The sequence below is a fragment of the Synchiropus splendidus genome, chromosome 7 (assembly GCF_027744825.2).
Source record: "Synchiropus splendidus isolate RoL2022-P1 chromosome 7, RoL_Sspl_1.0, whole genome shotgun sequence".
Lineage (NCBI taxonomy): Eukaryota > Metazoa > Chordata > Actinopteri > Syngnathiformes > Callionymidae > Synchiropus > Synchiropus splendidus.
The window spans coordinates 20,556,721-20,578,519 of record NC_071340.1 but is presented as its reverse complement, the minus strand read 5'-3'; the positions used below and the strand labels follow the sequence as shown (position 1 = coordinate 20,578,519).

The window sequence follows — 21,799 nt, the reverse complement described above, 5'->3', positions numbered from 1 at the left end:
CTTGCTCAGAGACCTGATGGAATACCCCCTGGTGTGTGTGTGTCTGTTTTGTTCCCTTGCTGCGTGCTGGTGATGTGTTCTCTGTCGTTGATGTTGTGAATGACTTAGATATCCACTAATCCTCCGACTTCCTGACCAGCTGTTGCCACCAGTTTCACCATTGATTGTATCGATGTTCACACGGGTTCACCACGGATGCAGCGTGTAAACTGTAGAACACTGGATCACTGCGTCTCCCACTCAAATGTCAAGTGTATCCTCTTGTGACGTATTGAGGAAGATCTGTGGGTCTGATGCTGTTTTGGAGGATTCAGGGTGTGAGTGTAAGACCTGTCCTCAGTTAACCCTTTCTGTATTGACTTAAGTGGATAGAAATAAAAAAAAATACTGCACCAAATTTGACTTGATGTGGAAATATACAAAGAAAGTGTCCCAAGTTGTGAGGAAGAATGATAACAACCACATTAATGATAATATTCTGATGCAACGAAACACTTTTAGATTGATTTTTTTTTTTAACTCAGACAAAAATGTGAAAGAAATATTCCAAATCGAATATTGACTGGAACACTACATACTAATAATAATAATAATAAACATTGATGTTAAAACATACATAGAATTGTGGGAAGAATAAAAGCAATCTAGTCTATTGTGCTCTGAAACAGGTTGGGCCGCGAGCGCCCCCTAGAGGTGTTGCACCTCTGGGCCTTGAGATGCTCAGTTTGATACACTTATGACATGTGGTGGCAGTAGTGTGTCACTGAATTGACTTGACAGCTGCAATTTTGTGACAGTTACCAACTATGACGAAGTTCTTGAAAAGAAAAAATGATAAACTGTCGTTTACACTTTACGCATCTTTTTTAGAGTTTAATGTGAAAAAGAATATATTTGGACGTTGTTTTATCATATTTATTTTACTCAGAATTGTATTCATGACCTACAGTTTTCTCAACAGTTTGCACCAAGGGTATTTTTTCTCCTTTTTTTCTTTAGTAAATTTGAGGAACATGACTTGCACATGGTTCTGCCGCTGGTTGCACTTTTCGATGACAAATCTCACAAGGTTTTGGTTTGTTTACATGTGTGGTTATTGGGCACAAATGAAATCATTAATACTGAAGTCAGTCATTTCAGGGCCAGCCCTGACTCAAAATGCCAAAAAATTGCGTTTTTTCAAAACTCAAAAAATGACGAAACATCAAGGAAAGCGAAGAAACGGATTAAAATACATCACAGTCATGAATCACTTCTAATCCTTGGAGTTTTGGCTGCAATTCTACCAAGAGACACTGGTTGGCGCCAGTGAGTGACTAACGAACCTGGTACTCGGCCGCAGCCGTGAACCACAGGGACCAAATCAGAGCAACAAAACACGACTTCACTGTCTCTCGTCCAATAACGGAGTTAGCGAGTTCGGCCCGGAGCTGGAGGACCCTCGCGTCCCCCTCCTCATCCACGCGCGACTGGAGGTGCGTGACGGTGAAGTGCGCGAGCTCGAGACAGCAGCCCTCGCTATAACTGACTCTTCATGTGGTTTCAGCTCGGATGAATAATCCGATCAAAGCTTGACGTCTCTCCCCAAAACGCTTTCCCGCAAATGATTGCAGACTAACTGGACTCAGTGAGACGTTATGAAATTAAAGCGTCTGTTTGTTTTACTTTTGCTGCTTTTGTTTGCTGATACTTCTCTTTGCAAAACTAACGCGTCTCCCACTTCACCTGAATGCCCCACCGACGGCCCGTTCATTTAAGATGGAGGCTGAAAGTTCCGAGCTGTCCTTAAACGCAACAGTGCGAGTACGCGGAAGAGCGACCGACAGGGACCAAAGAAGGTGAGTGCTCTTTCGTCATTGCGCGATATTGAAGAGAAATTTCGTTCAAAACGAAACATGATGAAAAACCTCACTTCTATCGCGTCATTTTGTTTTTACTGATCAGTACTTTAGGAATTATAATTCAATTAATTAAGTTCAATTCATTGAACAGGTGTTACAGTTATGTGCTGTTGTTTCTATTTTATGTTTTGTTACTTTATTGAGCCAGTCAGTCATGAGGTTCAGTATGTAAAATCTTTCATTTTTTATCACTTCTTGGAAGAAGAGAACGTATTGTACTGTACACAAACTTGCAACAAATACAAAACAAAGCAAAGAATGTGTAAGAACCAATGAGAGTCATGAGAAATCTCATTTGTTTTTGTTTTTTTCTGCAATGCTTTTGTCTTAAAGAAGATTCTGCTGGGGTCCCACAAGGGTCTGTACTGGGTCCTCCACCCTTCTCACTGGATGTGTTTTTAACTCCCTTGGCTTCTGCTTTTGTCACTATTTTAATGGCGAAGCAACATCAGGATGTTAGAACCTTCATAGTTGTTATATCTTAAAGCACAGATGCGCAATTGCATTTCCACGGGGTGGGGGGGTGTTTGATATATGAGTGTTGCGAGTCTGTCTGTCAAGCGAACTTGGAAATATGCTAAGGTTATAAGGACGAAGTGAAGAAAGCAAGACCCATCTATTATTCTGTTGATGTCATTGTAGATAAATAAATGTTAGAGAAAGGCAAGACTTGTTATAAAAGTTTACTATACATTAAATATAGAAACATTGAGAGCCGATGCTGGTGAAAAAAAAAATCTATAAAGTAAAAACACATTAAGACCTGGGATGGTTAAACATGGGAATGTGCCAGATACATCAGTTTTGAGTGGACCTCCTCTTGACCATGTAAATACAGGCAAAGGGCGGCATGTTGTCCCCGGGCCCCACCCTCCCTACGTCTGTCTGAAGGGCTGTGACTCCCCTGCAGCCCCTGTTTGCTCCTCACGTCTTCAGGCGTGCGCAACCTTACAACGATCTCAAAGCATCTGTTTAATGACAAATGAAACTGTTATTTGAAATTATATTTCTTGTTTTAACCTAACATCAGCCTCAACCGGCACCTGCAGAGGACACAGTCAATGATACTGCAGGCACCGTCTGCCTTTGGGTGGACCAGTCACACGCCCTTGGGAGAGAGCTGTCCACCCCGCTTCTGACTAAACAATCCAGTCTGCCACTATCTCATCTTCCTCTCTCACAAGGGAAATAAATCAATGCAGTCTGCAGTTTTCATCCTTCTGATGTGTCTGTGGCTACACCCACACTTCAGACTGGTGAAGGGAAGTTTCTGTTGAGTCCACAGCAGCAGTAGCAGCGGGGACGAGCGCAGCCCGAGAGACCAACGTCTCAGGCTCTAAAGAGGCTTGTGGGTGGGTCAGGATTGAGGTCAGCCGCTGTGAGGTCAGCTTAAAGCAGGTTATCTAGAATCCCCCTGCTGCTGCCGCTGCTGCAGGGTTGGTTCATATAATATTTGGTGAATTCAATAAAAGACACTTTTGTAATTTGCAGGTTTTATTCAACAGCAAATGGTGTGAGGTTGTGTGGTTTCACGGTACTGTACACTACAATCTAAGGAGAACCGTCAAGCTAAGGTGTTGTTGAGTTTTGATACTGTGAATCTGCTGCCATGAATGGCAGGTTTGTCGGAGGGATAAAACAAACAGGACAGTTCAAAAGAGGGAGGAAGAAACTAGACTATTCCGTGGAGGCTGATGTTAGCACCAGGAAGTCATACTCTAGTTGCTCTTGAGCGTCCATCCGTTGGCCGTCATTTGTCTGCAGGGAGGCAGCAGTTGAAACTAGAAGGCCCAGGCTTGACTCTCTCTAGAGGCCACTCAGGTTAGCCTCAAAAGACAGACAGTCCTGAACACCTCAATAGCAAGGCGTCTATCATCCTGACTTGATCCCAGAGTCACCTCAATTGGTTGCGCTCATTTAGCTCGAGCACTGGTGCTAAGGATGGGCGATATAAAAAGTTATAAATGTTGTAATTTTGGTAACCACGATAATTATCACGATAAATAAATTTAATAAACTATTGCATGTGTTGGACACACTACAGTCTCTCTCACTACTGTTTTATGATGAAACTTATTGAGCCGTCTGTCTGCTGTATCTCATGTCTCTTAATAGTTGACTTGAACTATGGACCAGTCTGGACACGTTTCCTAGAGGCTATTGAAGAAATATCAGAAATCAGGTGAATAAATGATCATTTTCTATTCTCCAAATCAGTGATTTTCAACCACTGTGCCGCGGCACACTAGTGTGCCGTGAGAGATCGTCAGGTGTGCCGTGAGAAATTATCCAATATCACTTTTTTTTTTAAATTTACATTTATTAATAATTTTCTGCAAATATTATGTCATTGTCCAGTGTCCGTGCTGTAAAGGCTGGCAGAGTAATGTAATATTTGTCCGTGTGGCAACACGTAGCTGATTGCCTCGTTCCTCCAAGAGAATTAGTGTAGTAACATTTTTGGTTAGTGGTGTGCCACAAAATTTTTCCAATGTAAAAAATGTGCCGTGGCTCAAAAAAGGTTGAAAAACACTGCTCCAAATCATTATACAAGTGGAGCTCCGTCCAATATCCAACTATTTTCACCAGTGCAGCGGGAGACTTGCATGTGAACCAAGGCAGACAACTGCGTCAGAGAACTTGTGAGGACGACTCCATCTAATAAAATAAACTGGGATCCAGGGAGTCAGTCGACCAGTGTCATTATCAAAGGTTCCCTGTGTTAAAAATAAGTTTAAAACTACGATCGTGAGCCAAAGTCCACCACACTCTCCACAACTGTCACATGCCAGTGTCGGCTGTCAAACTCTACGAAGCTGGAGAGCTCTGTTGTACATGTGTAAGTCCAATGCGGTGAGTGTGCCTCGTGTTTATCGAATTTATCGCGTGATGCCGAATTGTCATCGTGGAGATTGTGTTTGGTTATCGCCCATCCCTAATAGGTGCTAGTCTGAGCCTCTCCAGGATGACTGATCATGGGACAGTATGGCTTCAGGCCTCACCCTGTGACAGACTTCATCCCCATTTTGGTCCTTTGGTTGGGGAAGGAATGTAAACTGGCCGGTTAATGGTAAGCCAGACCAATCGGACTGACCAACCCTTTGGATTGATCTGTCTTTGATCCATCATTTTGTCCCCCCTTTGTTCTCAATTTGCTGTTCAGAAAATGCTACTACAAGCGTTTCTGTCTTGTCCCTGTCTGCTCCCATCTGCTGCCACATTTAAACTATTTCATCCATGTGATCTGCATGCAAAATAGCTGCCAAACGTCGAAGAAAACGGGCGAAAACAAAAAGCTGCTTTTGATATTTTCCATTGAGACAGAAGTAAATCTCCTCAGTCGTCTGTATAATAATTCACTCTTCATAGTCTCACGTTGACATTTCCCTGAAGCTATAAAACAAATTCACTGGCGGGGAAACAGTTAGCTAAACTGATACGTGTTAGCTCAAATCAGAGTGAGACAACTTTGACTCATCAATCTGACAACCCAAACAAAGTAAATGTTCAACTGCAGCTGCCGGCACTTTAACTTTCAGATGGTGAGCCCTTTCAAAACCATCCCATGGCGGTTATTAATTTCCCTGTGTTAATGATGGTCTAATGATAATGTGGTTATAGGCTATTTAACACAGCTCTGGCATCATGTGAAAGTTCCTGCTTTGCATAACTAATACAGTCATACTGACGCAGCAAATTTGAAAACATCTTCTTGTGTGTGTCCGTAGCGGCCGTATATTATGATGTGTATAAACTCCGATGGGGATATTGTTTTAAGAAGAGCTGCAGAGTGAAGTAAAGAAGCCTGCAGGGTGTGGGGAATGCTTGTCTATTTGTGACTCAAATGCTACATAAACTGATGTAATATTAAGTGGTAGTATCTTAAAACTGTCTGTGGTGCGTCCTCCCAGAATGACGTCAGTGTGATGGATCGGAATAACAATAAATTTTTGATGGATTTGGACCACAGTCCTTGCCAGTGTCCTTGCTGATGATGGGGAGGAACAGCATGACTCAGTTCTGGTCCACTTCCTTCGGTTATGGAGCCAAGTTTATCCCCCGGGGAACGAAGAAAAGACTGGAGTTAACCATCTACCATTCTTCCATTCACGCTGACATCGTGCCGTCTTTCAACGTGAATTGTGGAACGGCTGTTTTTTTGTCGTTTTGTGCAATCAGCTCGTGCAGCAATAAGACAAGCAAAATGATGGGTTTCACGTTGATGTGTCGAGTCATCAAAAGGAGGTGTAGAAGTCAATTATATGATTGTGTTGGATGACAGGCGTCTTCTCAATTGCTGGAGACAGTTTATCCCTGAAGGCAGCTCACAGTTTATTATGTGGGTTTGTATATTTTTCTCTGACAGTGGTCGATTTTAGGTTTTGTAAAGCCTGATTTTTTTCACGTTAGACTACTGGAAGTGCATAAAGAAATTTCATTTTTATGAATACAGCTGTCGAAGTGAAGTTATTTCCCATACAAATCAGCCAAGACATTTACTTTTGACAGTTAAATTAAGGCGCTTTCACTCTGTTTAGAGCGAGGAATGAAACACGGTCACTTCTACATCGTCCGAAGAGGCAGTGCAGTTGACCGGCTTTTCTAGCCAGCAAAGGTCTTTAGCAGAGTCCGTTTGACCACTCACCTGTCAAGCCAGACCATCTCAGGTTCCTATTCCTCGAATGGAATATTGTGGACTCGTAGTACCAAAATGAAAACTGTTATTTTCAAAAGTAGCCTGGATGCCTACACAGTGTCCTGAGGGCAGTGGGGTTAGTGTAACTGCTGTAATATGGATTTAATGTTGGTTTTGAAGCACAACAGACCAAACTGTATTGTGACTTAAGACAGATTTGAGGTATGGAATTGTTCACCAGTGCATGCGGGAACAGCTGTGTTCACTTTTGGTGAAGGTCAAGGACTCCTTTGTCAATCTGGAATTGTTGAAGAAGTAACAATTTATCCACAGAATGATGGGATTCTTTGTGAATAATTGTTGGTCTCTGCTGCTGATTTGAAGTATATCCACCTATAAACTCGTGTGAATGATGATTCTATATGTGAAACGTTTTAGAACTATGCGTCTCAGTTTAAACATGACAGCCAGTAGATTGTGTGCTAGGTTTTCTTTCTTCTGCCTGTGATGCTCCATAGTCGTGTCAGGATGGTTATGGAAGGTGCTAGAACAGTGACAAACGTGCATAATTTACATTTGCCGTATTTACATCTTTGTACAGTAAAAGTGCTCTTCATAGTCAACGTGACTTCCTGATGATGTTTCAGGCTCAAACGAGAAAAAAACCTTTGGTGCAAACAGAGGTTAGACTGGCTCTCCTTTTTCAGACAGAGACATCTGGTGGATTTTGATGGTGGGAAGAGTCGTGGTTGGATGAGGGGGGTCACTGTTGGTCTGAGGGCGAGATCTCTTGCTGCTCAGGAAGCAGCAGCAGGTTCTGTCCAAGCTTTTACTGCAGAGTTTGGCCACTTTAGCTCTGCTTGTTTCTCCTGTTCCAGATCCATCTGGAGGCTCACTAGAGAAGACCTTCCATTCCCCACTGTCCCTGGAGGATGGGGTTCTTGACAACCCCATCGAGGAGGAGGGGCTCAGGCGACAGGATGACCCCCTGATGTCAATGCCTAGACTCAAGGGCCCATGGGTCGGGCCTTGACTATGTCCGGGGGTTAGATGATGGGGATGATGATGGTGGTGGTGATGTGGCTTGGGGGCCTCGCCCAGACAGTGAACTCCTAGCAAACTCTGAAAGGCCTTTTTGAACTCCTGGTTGGAGCAGGGGTAGATGATGGGGTTGATGCAGCTGTTGAAGTAGCCGAGCCAGAAGGCGATCTTGAAGACGGTGTCTGAGGGTCTGTACTCCGGGAACATGGAGCCTGGAGGGACAGACACGGAGTCAGCAACCGGAACAATCTTGAAATTTGCTGGCTCAGACAAAACAGGACCAGAGACTGAGACTGAAAATATTATTCTGCGATGAATTTACATTTTCATAAAATGTATTTGGTTAGTCACCTCTCCTCAAACACATGACCAGAATCTATTTGTCTTCATAACTTAAATCCTCCTTCATTTTTGTCCACATTTATTATTTCAATGCCCGATTCTCTGGGTTGCCACTTGAATCGCTTTTTTGAAATTATAAAAATATTCTGCTCTTCAGTAAAACTTTGTGGTCATTTTAACCACATCTAGCATTTACTTTCGCGGCATCTGAATCAAGTGAAAACAACATCACCATTGTTTAACAGCTCTTTAAAGTCCAGAATACTACATATTGTGCTATGAATGTGCATAAATATGAGTAGATTTGCAAACTGTATGGTTAAAAAAAAGATTTCTGATCTGACGTCACTATTTGTGACGCTGTTTTTGGACTCATGGCCTGAGTTTATACTTGGACTGTGTAATACACACCTGTGTGAGTCATGTGCTTGGGCTCAGTTCCCCTGCTTTGGCGGATGGTGCCAGTCATCACCTGTCAAAGCTTCTAACTGTCCTGCCTCACCCTCATCCCTGGTTCATACTCAGACAACCTAGCTAGCAAGTGAAAAACAGGGAGGCTTTTTACAGTGGGCAAGAGAAAACTGAAAGTTTGTTCGCTTGGAAACAACGTGTCACTTGATGAATAAAAAAAAGACCTGCCAGTGAAAGCCAATTGTTCTGATGCAAAACTCAAATCACTGTGGTTCTTTTCGCTTTCTCTTTCTTCCTTGTCTGCAAGAACACCATGAAGATGAGTCCAAGTGATTGGAGGCAAATCATCCAGAGCAGTGTTGAGAATTTGTTCAGCTAGTTTTGCGTCAATTCAGGCGGTGAGCGGGGAGCAGAAGTGGCTTATCAAAGTAAAAAAAAATGTGTTTGAAAAGCACGTGTTGCATTAATGGGTGTAAAATAGTGAACAGAAGGCATTTTCAAATGGATTTTTACGTCAGTCGTCCCCCGCTGATCAGGCTTCTCATTGGGATTTTGAGAGAGGGTGACTGTATATGGCCCTGCAGCAGCCAAGAGACGCAAATCCTCTAGGGTGATTCCGCCCCCAGAGAAAATGTTTAAATGAATGAATCACCCCTGAACCTTGTATTTCCTATGTATGATATATTTTGCCAAAGTGTCACATGCCCATCATAACTAGGAGACTCCGCTTGAAAAACACATATGGTGCCTGCGATCACAAAGCTGCGGGTCCATGAAGGCATGAGAGTTGGCGAATTTCAATGAAATTTGGCGGAATTTTCGAAGACAAACGCTCTTTTCGTGCACATCACTCTGATGGCACTATGATTAGGGCACTATAGAGGCTCTAGTGAGTGAAAGTTCAGACCTTCCTGCTGAAAAAAAACAGGCATCCAATTTCTTGTTTTGCAGATGCCCCTCCAGCAAGAAGCCTGATGTTGATGCATAAGGCGCTCGATTGAGTCACTACTATCACCTTCCACTGCATATCCTGATGCCGTGGGCAGCGCGCCACGCGAAAGAAAGATGAAGGTCGGAGGTAGGGTTGAGCCATGAGGGGCGTTTTGTGTGAGTTGGTATATATAGCACCGCAAATTATCACACACAAGGCTGACGTCAGTATATGGAGCAATAGTGTGCTTGAAAATACCAAGGCTATTTGACGCCTATAATCTATCTTTAGTTTCTGTTTAGAATTTGTGGTTTAAAACGTAAACTTATTACCATATAAATCAACTTGGATAAATGCGCACAGGTTGGACACAATTTTGAATCCAGAAGCTTGAAAGACAGCGGCGTTGGGAGGTGAAGTACCAGCGTTTTAGAAGGGAAGGCTGCAGTAAAAAATGCTGACCACCTCTGTTTCCAAATAAAAACAGGGTAAAAACATTTCCCATTTACTGCGCTCTCGGAGGACGGTCATGGGTTAACCCTGGTTGTACTGGGGCTACAGGTCCATATAGAGGGGTGACATACTGCTGCAGCCATGTGTGCACATGACATACTGTTGGCACCACAAAATTGCTCTTGATTTAAAAAAAAAACAACTTTCTATCATCTAAAAGTGCCGGGACAGTGTACTTAGATACACATTTAATCCTGAAAATGTCCCAGAATATTGAGCTCCCAACCCTCTCTCAAATAATACTTTAGAAAAAAAAACCCCGACACCCTTTGTCAGTGGCCGGTGCTGAAAGGAAATCATTAATCCTCACAGGACCTTGAACATGAGGTGAGCTTAGCTTCGCTTAAAACAGCCCAAGCATGATCAGAAGCTGCCAGAAAACACCTTCACAGTCATTTAGATCTATTTTAGTGTATCGATCTGCTCCAGCCCCCTGTGATCCTGGAGCACGGAGAATAACAGGAAGAAAGCAGATGGATCAGCACTCGTGTGAGAACCGGCAGGTGCGTTCAAGGTTTAGCGTTTTAATAAGAGCTCCTCTCATGTGATAAGTGATCAGATTCGCCGCAGGCTGGGTGAGAGGCGTCCTTGACAAGGAAGTAGGCAAAATGGCCTTAATAGGGACATTACACGCGGCCACGCCGCCGACTGTAGAGGGCTCTCCACCAGACCCAGCGGCTGCCGGCGAAACATTAAAATTATTAAATGGCTTGACTTTTCATGTCGCTGCAATTGATGTATCGGCCGAGGTAGAAGGAGGAAATCTACGCGGCTCGTGGGCTGCGGCAGACATTAAACACCGGCTTTTGAAAAATGAGATGGGGATATAGGGTTGATCGACGGGGGAGGAGGAGGGAGTGGGAGAGCAAATTGTTTTCTGCTTGACTGTACAGCTCATTCTTTGCTCTCCCCAGCTGTGCCAAAAGCAACACTGGTGTTGTCCTACACGTGCTTGATAGATTTACTTTGGGAGAGAAGGCGAAGGGTTGCGACACTGTTTGATGAATGCGTTGTTTTGTGAAAATCGATGAGAGACCACTGCTCGGCGTTGCATGGCAGCTGTGTCATTGACTGCTGGGAGAGCAACCGCGGTTAAAGCATGGCGTGTCTGGCAGGACCAGCGACAGCCCGCTAACTTACCCCTTTCTTCACTGGCAAACACAAGTGCCGGTGAACAGGGCAAGAAGTGTCCCTGCAGTAGCTTATTGGCTGCCATCACCCCAAGATCTTTGCACCACCGCAGTCCCTCAGGCTGACACTGCGGTAGACCATTGCAGGCCAACTGTTTCTTACTGCCTCGACCCTTCCTTTAATGCGCAGCACAAACTTAAAAAAGTCATTTAAAGCTGACAGTATATCTGGAGCAGCCCCTTTGTTGTGGCCTCCACAGCCAGATTGGGTCGTATCTCAACACAACTGATCATGTTGAAATGTTTTACTCGCAACATATTCATGAACACACTGCCGGGATTTATTATAATCATTGCACCTGCCTGGACTATAGAGCACATGTTTAAATTCCAATTATGGAATAAGTCAAAAAGTAGGATTTGAATGGCATAATTGATCTTTTTGTCTCACCGGAAAATATGTTAATTAAACACAACTGTCAAGCGGCTTCATGTTCAATTTTAAGATCCTGATCTCTTAATGGTCCTGGCTGCTTTCCTGAGCTACTCTTGCCATATCGGCCTCCTGGGACCCTGCGGTCCTCAGATAGTCATCCCTTGACTGAGAACAGAAAGATATGGAGACGACCGCCTGAAGACCTGGGGGATGCATATTTTCAAACAGAAACTGAAGACTCACCTTTTTAGTCTTGCTTTACATAAACTCTCTTGTATTTATATATATATATATATATATATATATATATATATATATATATAGTGAATTTAAGGATGCGTTTTGGTTCCGTTTGACTCGTGTTTCTCCACAAGACGGTCCCTGACAGACAGACTGACTGAGGTCTGTCCCACCTACTTAATTTGCAAACTGACAGGGAAATGTTGAAATACATAACAGACAAGAAGTGGAAAAAATTAAATAATAAAAAGCTAAATGTTTACATATGTATGCATAATCAAATAAATGTTGAAAAACAAAATGTATTAATAATTAACTGCACAAATATATTAAAGTCCAGATGTATAAATAAGTCAATAAATATATTACATTTGATAATATAGGGAAGAATATGTATATATACACAGAAATACCTGTGTATGTATATATATACATTATTTATTTTGACATGTTTACATTTATTAACGCATTTATTTATGTATTTGTATGTTTATTTATTTATAATATAAAAATAATAATTCTTCATAAGAAAATAGGTGACCCCTCAACAGTGCTTCCTCTGAAATTCATGTACAGCTGGTTTGTCGTGAATTCTTAGAATTATTGTTTTTTACGTTTACCATTTTCAAAATTTTCTTTTAACTGCATCTCTGAATGAATGCTCTGATAAATGTTTCATTCATTTATTCAGTATATTTTGTTTACACGTTACTTAAAAGTGTCATCTGTTATATTTTATTACTATACTCAAAGGATATCATAGTGCATTTGTAAGTGTTCACAGAAGCTGGAATGTTCATAATCATGTATGACAGTTTTTATTATTTATTATAAGGTGCAAAATTTGCAAGAATGTTTCTATGTTATTTGTAATATTATAGTATGTAGTTGGGTTAGGAAATACAGTCATGGTTAAGGGCTGTTGCGTGTTTTTAACTAGAATAAGTTAAATCCACAACTTATAATATTTCATAAACCTGGTCATAAGTTACCATAAATTATTATAAACATTCATAACATGTTCTATAAAGCCTTATAAATACATTACCATGTCTTCTGAATGTACTAACAATGCATGACAGATGGGACGAGTAAAGAGTTAGAGATGTTTTCTTTTACGTAATGCCCTGTCCAGGGAGAACCCATCTTAATCCCCTTAATGCTGGGGGATCCTTTGACCCTCGATGATGACACAGCAACTGGAAATAAATGACAAAAATGTTTTCAATAACTTGAGGCTGTTAACGTCACGGTGACGCACAGTGAGCCAGCACTCCACTCAGGACAAAGTGACTCCATCAGAGTCAGACTGAAAACTGGATATGATGAGAGTTAGGGTGTTCAAGTTTCCGCCGTGAGAGCAAGTATGCTGACTCAAGAGTTTTTTTTTTAAAGACAAGACAGCTTCAAATTCCAAGATGAAAAACAAGGTGAAAAACGATCAATGCTCGATGCATTAGATGATGTCCGTCAAACTCAAGAACCAGGGGCCTAAGTTGACCCGACAAGCTATTGTTTTATGGCCCGAATGGGCTTCAGTTTCCTGATCCAAAATACAATAAATATTGTGACCCATCACATTATTGAAGCTTCCGGATTATAAATGTCAACGTAGAATCCTGAAATAGAATTTGGTGCAGCAGGAATGGAATTGTCGGAAAGTGCATGTCTTTGGTGTAATGACTCAGATGGTGAGTCAGCTCCCACCACCTTCACTGATCTGGTGTGCCCGCCTTACTCTCACCCACCCTCATCCTTGAACCAAACAGTTGTCTTCCTCTCCTCATTTTGTCTTGTCCTTCCATTTTAGGGTTTAGTATTCATGTATGCTAAACTAAGCCGCCAGAATTAACTCATATTTCTTGAATCTTCAATAAATATAAATGCTATTCACCCACATTTTTTTTATTTGCTCACTTGTGAGACAGAGTTTGACACCCGTGCACTAGACCTCTCAACTGGTCCGGTTTTGGCAGACTCCATTACCCAAAATGACAAACTGTGACCCAAATAAATTAATTTCAATTTAAAGAAATATATTTTAAAGAAAGAAATGCAGTTTAAACGTCATTAAACAGTGTAAAATTATAGTTTCATTAATCGAAATTCACATAATTTTTTTCACCCAGCAATTCGTGAAGCCCAGACTGGTTCTTTATCTGGTTGATGTTCAGTGTATTGGATGCATTAAAAGGGCTATAGCGATGTCCTGCCCTGGTGCTGTCTGTGGATGAGCTGTTGAGAGCGTTTCACCTGGTTTAAAGGAGATTCACTTGGAATTATGTAACCAGTTAGAAATCACTGCGCCACTCAGATCGTTGATACTGAAGAGATGCTGCCTATCTACCATTTCACATTAGGCTTCCTGAGAAATGTGCTGCAGCAAGCGTGGGTGAGATGTGGGGGGGGGGATTCCTGTCAGCGTTTTTGGGCAACACATTTCACAGTTTGTAAATCCAATACAGTGTGCGAGAAAGGTGCTTTTATTATGATTAGTCCTCACTGACAAGACTCGGACACATCGTAGGTTGAAATAAAATACTTGACTTCCCACAACTCTTGAGCCAAATGCTCTTTGAGTGCTTGTGCAGGAGCTGCCAGCTATGAGCCTGTAGAGCTCACTGCCAACAGTGATGCTATTTTGGGATTCAGATATCTTCAGTTTTCTTGAAGAGAATCAAATGCATGATACCAACTTTACTGCTCCATTATGTATCTGCAGTATATGTGGCTGAAAAGCTGCGTATTTGATCCCTTTTCACTTTATAAAATGCAGTGGGAATATTTTCTAACGTTGCAGACAAGATAGTTATTGAGGGCAGAGGCGAATTTGTGGGGAAAAAAAGCCCATGTGCCATATCGACGTGGTGCAGGATTTGATCCTGTGAATCCTTGTTTGGACTGGCATACGCTTGGCAATGACTGTGATCCTCCTCTGAGCTCGTCTTTATCAATATAAATCCTGAGAGGGGCTTGCGCACACAAAACAGTTCACATTTGGGTTTCAGATCATCTCTTTGACGATGCAGTCAAGGGAATGCAAATCAATCACATATTGTTGTTTCGGCTTTTCTCTTTTTTCCTACAAGGAATCGACTTCCTCAAACCAAGCAGCTCTGCGACTGAGCATCGCCGACTCGTGGGAGTCGGGAGCTGAGAAACTGTGTGACACTTCGTTCAAGGGTTGGTAATATGGGCCGGTCCGATATTTCCTGCTTCTGTTTACAGAGAGGAAATACGGGGGAACTGTCAGAGACCTGAAGATTTATGAGGTCTATTTATGGGGGGGGGGGGTCTACCTGGACTTGGCTGCTTCTTGCCCTTATGAGTCCTGAAATTGCACTGCTCTGCTGAGATAAGAAATTCAATAAACAATTAAATCGATTTCATCCATCAGTACTCAACCGGCGCACATCAATTGATCTCAAGAAGCTAATGGTACCTGGTGCCTTTTTTTGGAACACAGTGTCCTCTACGTGTTTCTGTCTGAGATACATCTTGTGAATCGTCATAACAGTCTTAATGCTGACATATAAAGGGAGTTTTTCCACGCAGCAAAATTAAAGAAAATCCAAGTTAATATCACTTATAGATTCTCTTCCTCAAATAGCACCCAGTTGGTGTGAGTGGTTCGGGATGTTTTGGGACTGTTGGAAGAGCCCAAAAACTCTGGGAGAATGTACTGTCAAAACCTCACTCTGGAAGGGCCTCAAAATGGATTCCAACCCAGGACCTTCTTGCTGTGATGATTCACACGAATGGGTTTCTGTGGCATCCGTCACCCAAACCTACTGAGTCACATTTACCCTTTACAGAGTGCAGACCTGACCTGTGTACGTTGTCAGTGAATGTCACCCCCACGTGCCTAAAGAAAGGGGTGGGATAAAGTAATTTCAAAGCTCAGGCACGTCTTGTCGCTCTCACTTCTGGCCAGTCAAAAGTGAGCGACTGTTGTGTCCCGTACTGTGGCTCTAGTTACTTTGATAGTCAAGGAGTTTTCCCACCACATTAGAAGTAAGCAAGTATAGATTGTTCCCTTGAAATTGGATTTTATTTGGACTTCAAGTGCAAAACAATTGGATGGAAACTGTCCACTGGAGTGTCATTGATGACACGGTGGTGAATCAGAGACTTGTTGGATGCCCACCATGACAGACCTGTTGTGGTTTTATCATGGACGGCGTCTATTCTATTAACAATATCATTCAGTTTAGAGAGTTGTTGGACAGAATCTTGGCTTTATTACCTCAGCTAAAGAGGTTATGTGATCGACGGCTGTAATCTGTCTGAGTGCCTATTAACAACTTTAAAGGTTCGGAACACTGAAATTTTCTGGAAATGTTGGTAATGGGACGAGGAACAGACTTTGGGGGTGTTTTCTAGTGCCATCTCGATATGAGACGGTTCAGAGGGAATCAACTTTGGCTGCTATCAGGTCCGGCTTTACTCAGAGTTCAAAGGAAAACATGATTTTTCACAATATTCAACATTCAATTAAATCACGAAAACAAATCAACTTTCATGTGACTTCATTGAAGTTGGACACAGTCACCCCAGCGTTTGGGTTTGACTCCCATTCTTCTGTGAGCCAATGCAACTCTAGAATCATGGAAGTTGTTTTTGTGACTTATGTTGTGTTTTAGAAAGAAACTAAGCAGGGTTTTGTGATATCTCAGTGCTTTGAATTATAGGAACTGTTCTTCACTCCTTTTCAATGTCTCTAAAATGTTATACCAAGTATTGCCTACGTATTGCATCAGAAGCAACGCAAAGAAATGTAAATGTCAGATATATTATAGGAGATAAACACTTATCTAGTGATGGGTAGATGAGGTGTCATGAAACAGTGCCCTAGTTTTCACAGGCCACCAGATGGCACAAATCAGTCGGCTGTAAAATGTTTGGACTTGAACCACTAATTCAATGAAACCTCACATCATTTCTAAACCAAGAGCGCCATCTAGTGGCCTCTGAAAATTTGGACACCGTCCCATGAAACGTCATCTACCCATCACTGCATTCAATCATTGGGGCAATGACCAATGAGGAGTAGAGACAATCTTAACTGGAACATCAACCACTTAAGAGATTGCTACTCACCGATGGGCAATACCAGGAAGAACGGCATCCAGCACAGCACAAAGCACCCAACAACAATGCCCAAGGTCTTGGCAGCCTTCTTCTCCCGCGAGAACTTGAGAAGCTTTAAAGCGAAATGCGTGCGTCGGCGAAGGGCCTCGTCCTCGGAGACAGCAGCTGTTCCTCTGTGTATCCTGAGAATCACAAACTCTGAATCGGACTTCTCAGTCTTTTGGCCTTTCTTCAGCCCTTGGCTCTCTCGGTGGGCGACCACGTACACCCTGCAGTACATAGCCAGGATGATGGCCAAGGGGACATAGAAGGAGCCCATAGCAGAGAAGATGGCGTAGCCCGGCTCCTCCGTGATCTTGCAAATGGATTCGTCTTCCGGCGCCGGCTCTTTCCAGCCGAATAACGGTCCAATAGATATAATGACGGAGAGCACCCACAGGATCAGCACCGCCAGCAGCGCTCTGCGTTTAGTCATTATGGCCGGGTACCTCAGAGGGTAGCTGACTCCGATGTAGCGGTCCACAGAGATCACGCACAGGCTCATGATGGAGGCAGTGCAGCACAGCACGTCCACAGCTGCCCAAACATTACAGAAGACCCGTCCAAACACCCAGCGGTCCAGGATTTCCAAAATGGCTGAGAAGGGTAGCACGACGGCGCTCAGCAGAAGGTCTGCCACCGCCAAGTTAATGATCAGATAGTTCGTCACCGTCCGCAGGTGGCGATGGCAAACCACCGAGAGGATCACCAGGATGTTCCCGACGACTCCAAAAACAATGAAGATCCCCAGCACTAGTCCTAAAGTCACGGCTTTGATCACGTTGAGTTCTGGGACAAACGCCTGGCTGCAGTTGGAACAGTTCTGAGTCAGAGGAGCTGGGGTCATCATGTACAGCCAGGAACCATCTGTCTCACTACCAGTCTGACGTCCACCGCTCCACCAGGCTGGAATCCATCACCGAGCTCCCGCCGCACAAGAGCACCTCACGAATGACTGTCGCATTACATACAAGTTCTCCCTCTAGCCGAGGGTTTTTAGTTTTGAAAAAAGTAAAGAGGAGACCTGAACTCTGGAATAAATTTGATTAAAATGTAAATGTATACAAAGAAAAGCCGCAGAGCTCAGATCATGTCATCCTGCTGCTGTATTCATATTCAGCCATTACGGTGAGGCAGGTAGAAAAATAGAAAAAAAACAACAAACAAAAAGCATTACTTGTCTGAGTGGAGGTGGCCGTGCGCATCCTGGCACGTTCTGGTTCTTCTGGCCAAACCTCCACTTTAATTTCAAACCTAAAAAGAACGGCAGTGGAAAGTGAGTGAAGTGTCCAAATGTCTGGTGCGATGTCCTCTAGTGCGACAGCTGGATCCTTAGAGAGAGAAGAGAGAGGGGGAGAAATAATATGCTGTGAGAAGATTGACACATTTTACACAAACAATAAAAGAGAGCTGCCTGCGACATCTATCTCACCCCATTACCCCGCGCGCCCAGCGCTGCCTCTCACATCAAGCTGACGCGCGCCGACACGGTGTCAGAACTGCATGACCATGCTCAGAATTAATCAAAGACAATTGTGAGATTCCTGTTCAAGGCTCAGACACGCCTTTTCAGGAGGCTTGAAGGAAGACTTGCACATCAGAGAGGCTTACTATCACAGGGATGTCTTGTCGTGAATAACATGAAAATAACGTTTAACATAAAGGAGGAGATATAAATAACACCGACTACAGAACTTCATTTAAAGGGATTGCTTCTTTCAGATAGCGACAACTGGGTTGTTAACTTTCTGGCTGCAGACCACTGAGCGAGACCAGTTGAGCCTAATATTTTAAATGACTTCTTGCTCCATCTGTCGAGTGGGTGCAGAGGGATGACTCAATTGGAGTCCCCCGGCTAACAGAGCGTTGCATTTCGAGAGGTTCACTGCCTTTTTTATTTCTGATCTTAACCTTAACCCTACAGTCAATCAATAATTCAAGGCCTTGCGCTGATAAAAGGTCACCATTGTAATACACTATACTTTATAATGCCATATTTCATTCAGTCGATCATCATCTAGCTCTCTGATAGCATGTTGCGGATCACTGGGTTCATCCAGTCTGACACGGTGATCGTGTGCACAGATTTGAAGAAGCATGTCAAACAAATGCATGTCTGCGGTATAAATAACATTCCATGGTTTAAACTCCGAGTTATCTCATCCTCAGGGATTGAGTCTGCATGATTCATCCATCCCAGTCTATTATTTCTTGTTCTCATGTTTAGATTTACATCATAGATTTGTTTGGTTTTTAGATTTTGATATCTAACTTCTGATCATCAGTTTACCTTAAAGCTAAGTTAGCAAAATAACTAAAAAACGCTGTTTTTACTGTTGCGATCTCTTACAGAATGTCTGTTGATAACAGTGAGTACAATAATGTATTCAAGTAATCGATTAAACTGATCGTTTGTTGATGTTTTTGACAACTTTTGTCTGTTTGTAGCATTAACCACCAAGCTAACCAGTTCCGTCACTTCTGACTCGGAGATTGTCCAGAGTGGAGATTACGTTTTTACTTTATTTTTTTTGGTCTATTGGGTGCACTGTTCGAAACTGTTAAAATAAAAGTTGTTTCTATAGATTGCCTTTATTCTTCCCACAGTACAGAATGTCAACTACTTCCTGTTTATGTTCAGGGAAGACATATTGGATTGTGTACTGGTGAGGATTCTTTCACTTTCCGACTGGGAAATCCTACATCTGAGTTTCCCAGTTCTGCACACAACTGGAGCTAGTCGTGGGCTGCTGAGGCTTCGTGAAACAGTGCCCTAATTTTCAGAGCTCAAAAGGTGCTGCACTCAGTTAAAAAATTATGTTTTATCATTGAAATAGTTCTTCAAAGCCGACACTTTAAATGCAGAGAGTGCCATCTAGTGGGCTCTGACAATAAGGACTGCTTCATGAAGCCTCAGCGACCCATCACTAACTGGAGCGCACCATTACTGGGTGTCTTGTGTAAGTTGGGTCAGCAATGATAACGCCACCTCCTGACCGATGAAGCTATCTGCATTTAAACATGACTTTCTTGACTGAAAACTTAACTAAAGAGCGGATCATAACGTTGCTGCAATGACTTGAACATTGTTTAGGCATGGTTGATTGCTCCAAGCAGCATCATTGGACCACGCTGTTTATTCTCAACTGTCTGAAGGTTACATTTCCAAAATAATCTCAATTTTTCTTTTCTGATCTTGCTGCCTGAATCCTTTTGTTAGTACGTTGCTACAGTCTTTGTGTTGTTTCTGACAGTGAGCAACAGAATCCCTGTACTTAAGATGAAATCAATAGTCATCTACAAAGATCCTCTCCCTTTCAGTGTGTCACTCCCACCTCTTTTAGAAGTGCACCCAAAAGAGACTTTCAGTTTTGGTATAAGTGGGATTATTGTCCTCTAATCCCCCGGCCTAGCCACCACAAATCCTGACATTGATGCAAAAAATTAATTTGGCTTTGGACGTGCTGCACTTGGACATTCAAACAATCGCGCCGTGTAACGCTGACAGATGTGGAAATAATCTGGTCTGTGTGGATTTGGAATGTTCCTTAACCAAACCGAGCGGGAGCCAGCAAGTGGGGCCTTGTTGGTGATTTGGGGATTTGGCATTAAGCTGCTTTCGGACTGAAAGTTCAACTGAATTGCCCTCTTTTTTCTGTGCGCGTCCATCAGTCCACCTCCTCGACTGAAGCATCACAGTTCCCTCCTGACTCCCGGTGGCATTAACCGCTGGCTGACATTTCCCTGCAAATGGCTGCTCTCCTCTGGATGCACAGCTATTTAGCATACCAGATAGATCTGAGCCTCCGATCTTTGCATCCTCTGAAAGTCTGCTGGAGCTCCAGACCATTATCACACGCCACACCTGGGACTTGCTCCCACCCACTCGAAAGCCAGGGAGTAAAATGTCTTTATGGTAATAATAGAAACCTGTTTATCCACGGGGAGTCAACCACACAGATTGTATTCCTTGTTTCTTAAAATATTACGCCCCGCTGCAACACTGAATTTATTGTGCATCGCATGCTGCGTTCACCGAGCAGGAAAAGATTGTGAGCCGTTCTTTTCCATCAAGTTGTTTAATGGTTTACTGGCTGTATAAAATCCGCGGGCTCCCGCTCCGGGGTTATTCCGAGGTTGCCAAGTGAGGAGTGGTCCACATTAAGAGCTCCGGACTTGTAAACATGGAATGGTGATGGATGAAATCATGACACAGATGTACTAGTTTTTGGTCGATATGATGGAGCGGATGATTCCCTCCTCTTGCCCAGTGTTGCCAGAATGAATGAATGAATGAATGACAAGCAAGTGGAGAAGTTACACACCTGTTTCATTTTTGTCATTGAATTTTTGAGTAGTTATATCGTCGCAAACAGTGTCCCTTTAGATATTGTTATCAAAGGAATTAGTGCTGCAAATATTCTCTGGTATGAAACGGGAAATTAAAGATTCCAGAGATTTGAACAAGCCACTATTTTTGGCTCGGAAACGAGCGCAAACGGAAGGTATTTTAATAAAACGCGCCAAGCAGATCGAAACCATGATAAAGCTCTTCGGATTGAACATGCGGGATAGACTCGCCGGTAATGTAAAAGCACCGCCGACAAATAAAAGTATTCAAAGTGGATCAGTTGTGTTGCACTCACCGAACTTTGGTGCTGCTGCTGCTGCTGCTGATGATGAAGGGTCCACTGGAGACTCCGGCTCGAGGGGTCATAAATGCGCACCACGCGCGCGGGGAATTGTCCGCGCCGGCGACCCGAGTCTCCTCCGACGAGTTCGAGTCAGAAATGACTCACTGTTTTATCCGCGAACCGACACTCTCCTCCCTCACCCCCACTCACCCCTGCCCCTCCCCCCAGCACGAAGCCGTGCGTCATCGCCACCAGTCACTCACTGTCCACTTCTACTTTTCATTCACAAATCCTCATCTTCTCAGTGGAGAACAAAAATAGTTAAATGGTTCAAAAATAAGCAGCTATATATTGCTTTATATTGTCTAGAAGACACTCACCACTTAAAAAGATCTGCCAGTATTTATGATGAACACTGAAATTTACCTTACTGTTACTGCAAGTGCATGGATTA

The 21,799-nt window shown here is 43.0% G+C and overlaps 2 protein-coding genes across 6 annotated transcripts in view; one reads left to right on the top strand and one right to left on the bottom strand.

Moving 5' to 3' along the window:
• Window positions 1-1,683: 1,683 nt before the first annotated feature.
• The window catches only part of igsf9b (immunoglobulin superfamily, member 9b), a 61,563-nt gene continuing 41,447 nt past the window's right edge, over window positions 1,684-21,799 (top strand). For 2 of the 3 annotated variants that reach the window (XM_053869523.1, XM_053869522.1), the window contains exons 1-2: window positions 1,684-1,838; window positions 9,283-9,409. The gene's annotated coding sequence lies outside the window, so the exon portion shown is untranslated. The remainder of the gene's footprint in view (window positions 1,839-9,282; window positions 9,410-21,799) is intronic. The other variant, XM_053869524.1, reaches the window with a different exon arrangement.
• On the bottom strand, window positions 2,811-21,499 carry adra1aa (adrenoceptor alpha 1Aa). 3 transcript variants are annotated; one of them, XM_053869529.1, is made up of 3 exons: window positions 21,358-21,499; window positions 16,682-18,042; window positions 2,811-7,790 (listed from the first exon to the last, which is right to left on the bottom strand). In XM_053869529.1, the coding sequence occupies exons 2-3, from the start codon at window positions 17,559-17,561 to the stop codon at window positions 7,222-7,224; spliced, it is 1,449 nt and encodes a 482-aa protein (XP_053725504.1). In that variant the 5' UTR covers window positions 17,562-18,042; window positions 21,358-21,499; the 3' UTR covers window positions 2,811-7,221. The 3 variants fall into 3 exon arrangements, with proteins under 3 accessions (XP_053725504.1, XP_053725505.1, XP_053725506.1); XM_053869530.1 differs by having other exon boundaries at window positions 16,682-18,035; window positions 21,358-21,489; XM_053869531.1 differs by lacking the exon at window positions 2,811-7,790 and adding an exon at window positions 12,141-12,780.